Source organism: Aphelocoma coerulescens, chromosome 3, assembly GCF_041296385.1.
Source record: "Aphelocoma coerulescens isolate FSJ_1873_10779 chromosome 3, UR_Acoe_1.0, whole genome shotgun sequence".
NCBI lineage: Eukaryota > Metazoa > Chordata > Aves > Passeriformes > Corvidae > Aphelocoma > Aphelocoma coerulescens.
This window is the reverse complement of record NC_091016.1, coordinates 114,482,894-114,492,353: the sequence shown is the minus strand read 5'-3', so window position 1 is coordinate 114,492,353 and position 9,460 is coordinate 114,482,894. Positions and strand designations below refer to the sequence as shown.

General features: G+C 42.8%; 1 protein-coding gene across 3 annotated transcripts in view; it reads left to right on the top strand.

Moving 5' to 3' along the window:
* Positions 1-63: 63 nt before the first annotated feature.
* SMC6 (structural maintenance of chromosomes 6) overlaps positions 64-9,460 on the top strand; it is a 40,161-nt gene continuing 30,764 nt past the window's right edge. Inside the window, exons 1-4 of one of the 3 annotated variants that reach the window (XM_069011623.1) lie at positions 64-135; positions 3,150-3,302; positions 5,780-5,928; positions 8,685-8,802. In XM_069011623.1, the coding sequence (XP_068867724.1) occupies positions 5,785-5,928; positions 8,685-8,802 (262 nt within the window). In that variant the 5' untranslated portion in view covers positions 64-135; positions 3,150-3,302; positions 5,780-5,784. The other 2 variants (XM_069011625.1, XM_069011624.1) reach the window with 2 other exon arrangements.

Here is a 9,460-nt window from a genome sequence, read left to right as displayed (position 1 = left end):
AAATGGCGCGCGCACGGAAACGGGCCCGCGGGACCGGAGCGCGCAGGCGCCGCGCTCGCGGCGGCCGCTCTTCCGCCCGTTGCGGCTCGTCCCGCCCCGTTCGCCCCGCCGTGCAGGGATCGGGAGCTGTCCCAGGTAACGGGGCGCGGAGCAGGCGAGGGGCGAAGGGAGGGGAGAGAAGGGACGGGTGACCCGTGCCGGGCGAGCGTCCTGGCGGGCGCTGTCCGGGCGCGCACCCGCTGTCTGGACAGCTGGGAGGGAGAGGGGGCGGCCTGGCGGCCGCAAGGCGGAGCAACGGCTGCCACCCGCTCCTCCCGCTGCTCCCGGCCCGGCGCCAGGGTTGCTGTCGCAGGTGGCTCTGCGGGGCCAGTTAGCGGCCGGAGCTGGCGTTTGTCACCCGCTGCCTAGCTTGCGTGCCCCGCCGGGTGTGACCGCTCCCCCCGGGTGCCCACCTCTGCCGGCGGAGAGCAGGAGCGGCGGCCGCCCGGGCGTCCCCGCCGCCAAGGGACCCGTGTCTCTTTTCTAGGGGGTGGGGGATCCTTCCGGGCCGTGCGGTGTTGGTAAAAGCAACAGGTAATCGTGGACTCGGGGGATTTCTGCCCGTCTTTCGTTTTCGCTGTCCATAGAGGAGGCGGAGCTGCCCTCTGTGCCGCAGTGCAGTTCTGGGCTCTTCAGTTCAAGGGAGAGATGGAGTGATGGAGCTCCTGGAGCGGGTCCAGTGGAGGGCTGTGAACGATGATTAAGGGACTGAATCATCCCTCTTATGAGGAAAAGGGTGGGGGAGTTAGGCCTGTTCAGCTTCGAGAAAAGACTACTGAGAGGGCACCTCAATCTCTGTAAGTAAAGGGAGCGTGTCAAGAGGATGGACCAGGCTCTCCTTGGTGGTGCCGAGCAATAAGACAAGAGGCAACAGGCAGAAACTGATGTACAGAAAGTTCCACCTGAACATGAGGAGGAATATCTTTACTGTGCAGGTGACCACGAACTGGAACAGATTGCCCAGAGAGCCTGTGGAGTCTCCCGTACTGGAGATACTCAAGAACCGCCTGGACACAATCCTGTGCCATGTGCTCTGGGATGACCCTGCTTGAGCAGGGAGGTTGGACCAGATGACCCACTGTACTTCCTTGCAGCCTTACACATTCTGTGATGCTGTGGGTCAGGCAGTGCTTTTCCAGTGTTTAGATGGGATTGTATAGGCTTCTTATGCACTGTCTGCAAGTGTATTAGCAGAGGAGTCGTGAACGTCGGACATGTAGCCTAATGTGGAGCATCTGGCTTGGATAGTCCCAAAAAATGTAGAGCGCCCCACGGCTGTCTATGAGGCTGGGCTTCTGACTTCAGCCCTCTGGAATACCTCCCTTTAAGTACAACAGATAGTGTTGTACTGCTTTCATTATTATTAACTGCTAGTGTTAATTTGTAATTTTATTGAAATTTTTGTGATTGTTAAATGTAGCGTGCTATACATCAGCTAAAGATCTCAAGTATTTTCTTCCTCTTCTACCCTTTGCTTCTTCCCATATTTTGTGTTCATCCCACCATAGGTCTGTTCTGGTGTCTTTGCTTTACCTCTGTTTTGCCAGCTGGATGAAAGGCAGGGTTATAGCTGGGCTCAGTCCGGGGTGTTTAAAGTGGATGTCCCACAAGATGGGGACACCTTCCTACCTTACACCAGGCCAGTGAGGGCTGCTAGAAAGCCACTGGTATGGGTTTGGTGACAGCAGGTTGGTTGTGTCAGCTCTGGATGAGGCCAGCTGTGACCAGCCAGGTGGGGAAAAGGGAAACAGTTGTGGAACTCCATTGCAGTGAATACTGTGGAAAGATAGGCCATTGATAAAGTTGGAACATGGGTGAACATCAGTGGATGCAGCCTCTGCCTTCCTATCTTTTCATGTGTACAGGGTAAGTACTTTTCTACTATAACGTGCAGCAGTCTTTGTAGTTTTATATAGGACATTTGGGGCTTGCATTTTTCTTTCGTGCTCTCATTATATGCATAATTTGTCATAATTTGCAGGGATTCTTTGATTGTTTTTGTAATTGAATGTCTTGCCTTTATTTGCTCCCAGTTATAGGTACAGTTTTTATTCCTAACTGTATACTCTTACGTTCCATGATAGTGAAATTTATTTTCTTTATTAAATCAGTACTCTTGATTTCTCTTCCTGAGTGACGGTTGGATTCTAGTTTTAATTATTGACTCTGTCATCACAAATTTCCGTTAACATAGTTCTACTTTTTATTGCAATATACTGAAGTATATTTTATACTTCAGTTTTTAAATATGATGCCTGGTCCGTTAAAAAAATCCTCTGTTAACATTTGTCGATAATGACCATTGCTGGCTTCTTAGTAATCTATTACATATTTTAATCTGGCTTCTTAGTAATCTATTACATATTTTAATGTGCCTTGATGTATGTTTTTGCCAGTTTAATTGTTTCCAGTATAGTATTGCATACTTTAATAACCTTCAGATAGGTTGGATCAGCTGCTTTTTCTTTGCCTTGAATAGTTATTCCCAAACTGTTAAAATTAGGGTGAGTAGTGCTGAGACCGAAAGCAACGATTTTGTCAGTTAAAAACTTAATGAAGGAAATTTGGGGTGTCTTGGTGCAAGAGTTGTGGGAGCAGATAATGTAAAAAAAGGACTTTTCTTGTCAAAAATATTAAGATGATTCAAAAGTAAAATTCAAATATGTGTAATTTTCTGTGTATTTATTTTTTTAAAGGTTCATTATTTCTTCCTGTGCCTTTTAAACCCTTGTTTCTTGTAAAATATTATTAATGGGTTCCTTGTGGCTGTGGTCAGTTTCTTGCTCCTTTTGGCTTTTTTGTACTCAGGGAAGGTGTTGCATCCACTGATATTTGTCATAATTTCTGAGGCTACTTAATACAGTTTGCTTGTAGTTCAGTTAAGTTTTGTTTGCAGTACTAGCTCTTGAGGAGTTTTGAAGTGCAGACTGTTCTGTCTTTTGCCTTCTTCACAGTTAGATTACGTGAGATTATTTCATTCTGTTTTCTACTCTTATACTCCCTTTTCCTTAAATATTCAAATAGTATAGCAATGGAACTCATAGCCCTCATCTTTAGTTTGGATGTTATTAATTACAACATTTAAAGCTTATGTTTTCCCTTCTTTTTAGAGAAAGATTTTAATGGAACAGCAGATTCGGTGAATACTTGTCTTCATATTTGAGTGATGGATGCCAAGAGCTTGCAAGTGACTGTTTGCTGGTCTGAGTAACTTGGGCACGAAGGCATGTTTTTATAGTAAACCAAGAGTAGTATAGAAAAAGGTATGTAAGCTAAATCATGAAGTGTATTTGCTCCTTGATTTCTATGTGTGATATTGAACTACATAACATAAAGTGGATATGACAGTTTTGCTGTAAATACTTTACGGGCATCATCATTGTAATAGAAATAGTAATAATAATAATCATCATCATCAGTAATAATCATCATTGTCCTCCTCCTCTTCCTGCTCTAATATTTGATAAAGAAATCCCTGCCATACAAAATTATTGTGACAGTGTCAGATGGGAAGTTTATTGCATTTCTGCATTTGCTTTGAATTTTGTTCATTGCACATAATGGAAAGGGATTAATACTGATTTTTCTTTATCTTTTAGATGCTGTGTCATAGAAAATTAATGAGGGGATCATAAGACATGGTCTTTTATAAAGCAGTCAACAAATAATAGAATAGAAACTAGATATTCTTTGTAAGGATGTAGGAAATTTTAATGTCTCTTGAGTCTTTTATAATAAATACTCTTCTCTGTGACTCTTGGTAGTATGAGCTGTCTGACCTCCCATCAGTTGAAACCAGGCAATAGATTGACCAGAAGACTAGGCTGACACAAGGAAACTTCTCAGAGAAGCATCTTTTTCTCCACCATGACCCAAGCATACAGATCTGCATGGTGACGTGGTTAGGGAACTCACCTAACTAACATTAAAAGAAAGAAGTTTTTTCCTGCATTACTTTTTGGTAGAATCAGAGCCTTGAGATGATTTATTATTTTGTTGTGTAAAGAGCTGCTTGGACTCGGGGATGAGACAGAGGGAAGAAGCGCTGCTTCTCTCCATTGCAGCATGAGTTCTTATGACTAAAGTTGTACTTCAGCAGTCTTTATTTAATTGAGTTCTCTGTAGATTCTCCAAGTAACTAATTGTAAAATATTTATGGAGAGAATGTGGAGCAAGACCCACTTAGAAGCTCCAGGAGGGCCTGAGGGCTTTAACAAGGGGGCCCCACAGGGTCCTGAGGCTATGAACTGCACAGCTGGACCCACTGTGCTGACCCACCCAGCTTTCTCACAGACCATGTCACCTCCCTCTGGGATCCAGCAGATTGTGTTAGGAGCAGTTAGGATGACCTGTATGTCTTCTCTCCTGGATCATCCCATCTGTCCTGTGGGACAAGGAGTGCTTGCTTGTTATCATCACTTGTATCCATGATTAGGAGTGTTCTGGCCTCCAAACCCCCAGTGTATTTAGACATGTGTTACGAACTTTGGGCATGCTACATCTCTAGTGCTGGTCATTCTTTCCTGCACCCCACACACTTTTTAAAAAAAATTGTATTTTTACTAATTTGTTTTTAAAAATAAGCAACCTATTCTTAGGCCATGTGTCATGCAGTGATCTTTCTATAGAAGTGAATGTTAAGTACATTTACTGCCTCTGAATTTTGCTCAAACTGGTGATGTGCATTAAAGTTGATTGCCATCTTTCTTAGAAGGGAGCTCTAGGTTAAATTCCAGTAAACAAAGTTGAGTAGGAGAACATAATCCATTTAAGAAGAGTGTTGATGTTGGAAAACTGTGCAACAGATGTCAGTTTTAGCCTGTTTTGGATACTTACCAGTAGCTGACTTAACTACTAACAAATAAAAGGATTGTGTATTGCATTTGTGTAAATAGCACCTTGCTTCTGCTTTGGATAAGTATGTCAACCTCTGTGTTTTGTGTGGGGCTTTGGGCCTCTAGGTATGAAGAATGTAGTATGTACTTCCAAGGGAATAAAAACCATGCCATAAGCTTACGGTTACAGAAAATAGGAGATTTTTATATGTTTTTAGTAAGGCTTGTTACTTCTGCAAGATTTGTTTCAGACCAGTCCTATTAGTGCTGGAAGTCTGTGTGTTATTTATTGATTTGTAGAGGAAATTTATATGTATGTCCTCCATGTAGAGAGAATAGTTATCCTTTATTAGGAGCATTTTGTTTACTGTGATAACATTATACTACTGTGTGTGTAAGAAACAGCGCAGTGCTATGAATCTGAATTTTCCTTTATTCTACTTTTATGTGTTCTGCATATTAATTTTCTTGGCTTTTTTCAACCACAAATAATTAATACACTTTCTTTTTGCCTGTGCAGCTGACTTCAATGAAACCTGTATTGATGCTGCTGATCATACTATGTTAGTTAGGTACTTTTTACCACTAATCTTCAAGTCCATTGCTAACCGAAAACAATTCTAGCAAGTATTCCGAAGTCTAATTACTAAGGAAAACAGAATCAAGGTTGATTTTATTTTTAATCAACAAATTCAACTTGATTAGAATAATGAAGCTGTGTTTCTTTTGTTTTGATGCAACTCTTTCATGGTAAGCATAGGCTTAAACTACTAAGATTTCAGTTCTGGAAAAGTATTTGTTGCAAAGTTTGCTGTGATTTTAATAATTGTTTTACCAAAGTAAATATTTTGGTATGTCAGTGCAAACACTGAAACCTATAGTATTTCATTACTTTCATTTTTTAGTACTCATGGGTAAGAGAAAGGAAGAAAGTGTTTCAAGTCGTGGATCCCAGAAAAAGCAGAGAAAAGAATACACAGATATACTTGGTGATGAGCCTAACGAAGAAGAAACTTTAGAGTTCTCAGCTAACAGTAGTGCCTCTTCACAGTCGGTAAGTAGTTTACAGAGTCACAGGGATGAAGATACCAGAAAAGTTCTATCCTTATTGAAATAAATGTCTTGGATGTAGGCTTCAGTAGAACAAAGATGAAAGAAACTAGGGATACTATCTGTGATGAGGACTTCTGCATGAGGTTATTCTTAACTTATTTCTTCTGTGTCATCTAGTTATAATAGTCGATCATAAAATAACAATATTCTGGCTTTGTACAAGGAATACTACTGAAGTTGTCAAGTAAATGAAGGAAATGGATTTTGATAGAACTATGGTATATTTTATTTATGGTTGTAGTAAAAGCTGAGAAAATATTTAGAAAACTAATTATTTACTAAAAGAAGTGCCAAATACTTGTTTGTTTTGCATAGCTGACACTTTCAGATGTCTAAAAAATCTAGTGTTTGAAATGCAAATTTTGATGGAAAAGAAACTTGAAAACAGGAATATTATTTTTTTCTGCTTTTCTTTTAGTAGTTGAATTTTAATTCGATGGAGGATTTTTAAAAAATAATTTTTGAGATTGCAAATACTGTCCTGTGTATTTATGTTTCTTTACCAGTGGTAAAGACACTGGACCAGGCTTCTCTGGGCGTGGAACCTGTTTGGATGCCATGTGTTCACCAAAACCACTCTGTCACTGCCCTCCTCACCTGTGCAGCTGTCACGATCTGCTAATACAAGCGAGGGTCATGCTGGTTCGTTTATAGATCTCAGGAGTGCAAAAGGACACAAGGGATTTCAGTCTTAATCAAAACAGTGCACCTTTATTAAGTGCCCACAACACAGCAGTGTGATAGAGGAGAGAAAGAGACAGAGAGATAAAGTAAAAGAGTAGAGAGGAAGAAGCTGGGGGGGTGGGAATAGCTACCAACGGATGAGACGAAGTCCTCGTGGCCTTCTGCCAATAGATTTGTCTTCTTTCTGTGAGGAGATCTCATCTCAGTTATTTCAGAAAGTCCCTTCATACTCCTTTTCAGAAGCGAGGGGCAACTGGTTTCGTAATAACATTGCAAAGCTAGAAGCTAGCACTGACTATCACAGGTACATACCAAGCATGCCTTTCATAGGCAGTACTGCCTGCCATGGTTTACAGCCTAGCAGCGTTAGCGGGTCTACTTCTGACATGAGTTTAGCAGTGCTCTCACTTCTGCTTTCTAGCTGTATCTCCGCATCTCCCTCCTTTTCCCCAAGAGGTGGGGAGATCTACAGCCAGTGTTATGAGGCCCATTGCTTTGGGAAACAGGTACAGGACAGGTGTACAGGACAGGTCATTCCTTTCCACTTCAGCACAGTCCTTCCTGCCTGGGCAGCAAGAACAGCGCAGTCCACCGTGACCTGCACTAATTTCCTCAGGAATGTGTACCAGTTCCCAGCGGGCTCACCTGCAGGCAGCACTGGGCAGACATCCCGCCTCAGCCAGGCCGGGACTCCTGTGTTCAGTCTCTGTCCTCGGCAATGATCCTGAGGCAGATGAGGGATCGTCAGACCGTCTCTTACAGCAGGGGAGAGAAAATAGAACAAAAAGCTCATTGCTAAGGGCAGAGAGAGATCACTTCCCAGTGCTTGTCATGGGCAAACCAGACTCAGCTTGGGAAAATTAAATGAATTTATTAACAATCAAATCAGGATTTGAGAGATAATGAGAAATAAACCCAAATCTTAAAACACCTTCCTTCCACCCCTCCTTGGCTCATTTTCACTCCCAATTTTCTCTACCTCCTCCCTGCAGCAGCACAGGAGGGCTGGGGATGGGGGCTGCAGTCAGCTCATTACATGTTGTCTCTGCCATTCCTTCCTCTTCAGAGGGAGGACTCCCACTTGTTCTGTGCTCCAGTGTGCATCCCTTCCTCAGGATACAGTCCCTCAGGAACAGCCTGCTCCAGTGTGGGTCCCCCATGGGGTCCCATATCCTGCCAGCAAGCCTGCTCCAGTGTAGGCTTCCCACAGAGTCACAGCCTTCTTTGGGAATCCACCTGCTCCAGCATAGTGCTCTCCACAGGCTGCAGGTGGATCTCTGCTCTGATGCCTGGAGCACCTCCTGCCCCTCCTTCACTGACCTTGGTGTCTGCAGAGCTGTTCCTCTCACATGTTCCTCTCCCTCCTCTCTTCTCTGGCTGCGCTTGCCGAAATTGCAATTTCCCTTTCCTAACTCTTAGCCCAGAGGCACTACCAGTGTTGCTGATGGGCTCAATCTTGGCCAGCAGCGGGTCTGTCTTGGGGGTGGCTGAGATTGGCTCTGTCAGACACAGGGAAGCTTCTGGCAGGTTATAATAGCCGATCATAAAATAACAGAAGCCACCCCTGTAGCTTCCTGCCCCTGCTACCACAGCCTTGCCACCCAAAGGCAGTACAGCTTCCTAGAGAGGTGATTGGTGCCCCAAGCCTGTCAGTATTTACAAGACATTGGACAATGCCCTTAATAAGATGCTTTAACTTGATCAGCCAACTGTGTAGATCTATTGTCTTAATATTTTATATTGTATTGATGATAAGTTAGTAATAGGGAGAACTGGAAGTTACTCTGTGTGAGGGATGAGCTTTGGTAACTATTTTCTTTGTATTTTTCTGCATAACTGCTCTATAGCAAGCAACTTTACACAGTGTCATGAAACCCTTCTGCTTCCTTGTGGCTTGTAGCAACTGATGTTTTATATCATACTGTCATTTTAATGCTCTTTGCATTTAAAATATATTAATTTAATCTCATTAAAATGCATACATAACTTGAGTTTTAATTGCCCATTCTTTAGCCTGATGGTGAAGTTGGGATAATTGAAAGTATCCAGCTGAAGAACTTCATGTGCCATTCAAATTTGGGGCCGTTTCAGTTTGGATCAAATCTCAATTTTGTTATTGGAACCAATGGAAGTAAGTATTAACTGCATAGTGTTTTTGTCAAAGAACACTTATGTTAATAATATAGAAGATGTTATTTTTATTTGAAAAAGAACCGCTAGCAATCTTTTAGGCATGGACAAGGATTCACTTTTGAAATTAGGTACCACACAGGTCTATCCTGGTAGTTAAGGGCTGGTGAGTTAGGTCTTAAATTTGGAGATTTTTGCAAAATATTATGTGAATATAACTATTTTCATAGCTAAATAATACATAAGTTTTTATTTGAACTAAATGTACTTCTGTGTTTATTATTAAATGCACAATAATTGTCCAAGTGCCTGCAGTTCCCATCACTGAGTTTGGAGGAACCACAGTGCTCGTAATGAGGGGTTGAAGTACTGCTAATAGTTGCTTAATTCTAAGCGACATCTGAACCACATTCAGCAACATCCTGCTTCCTGATGGTTTCAGATTCCCAAGGATATTCACAGTTTTCAAAAGCTGTTGTAGTTAACGTGGAGAAGAAGGGGAGGATGTCTCCTCTGTAGCAGGTTGTCTCCCGAAGGAGGAAGGGTACAAGGTGTAATTGTGAACAGTTGCCGCTGGATGGCTCCGGCAGCCCAGCGGTGACGGTGGCGCCGAGTGCCCGGACCTGGCGAGTTTCACGGCCGGCGGTCCTGTCGTGTCC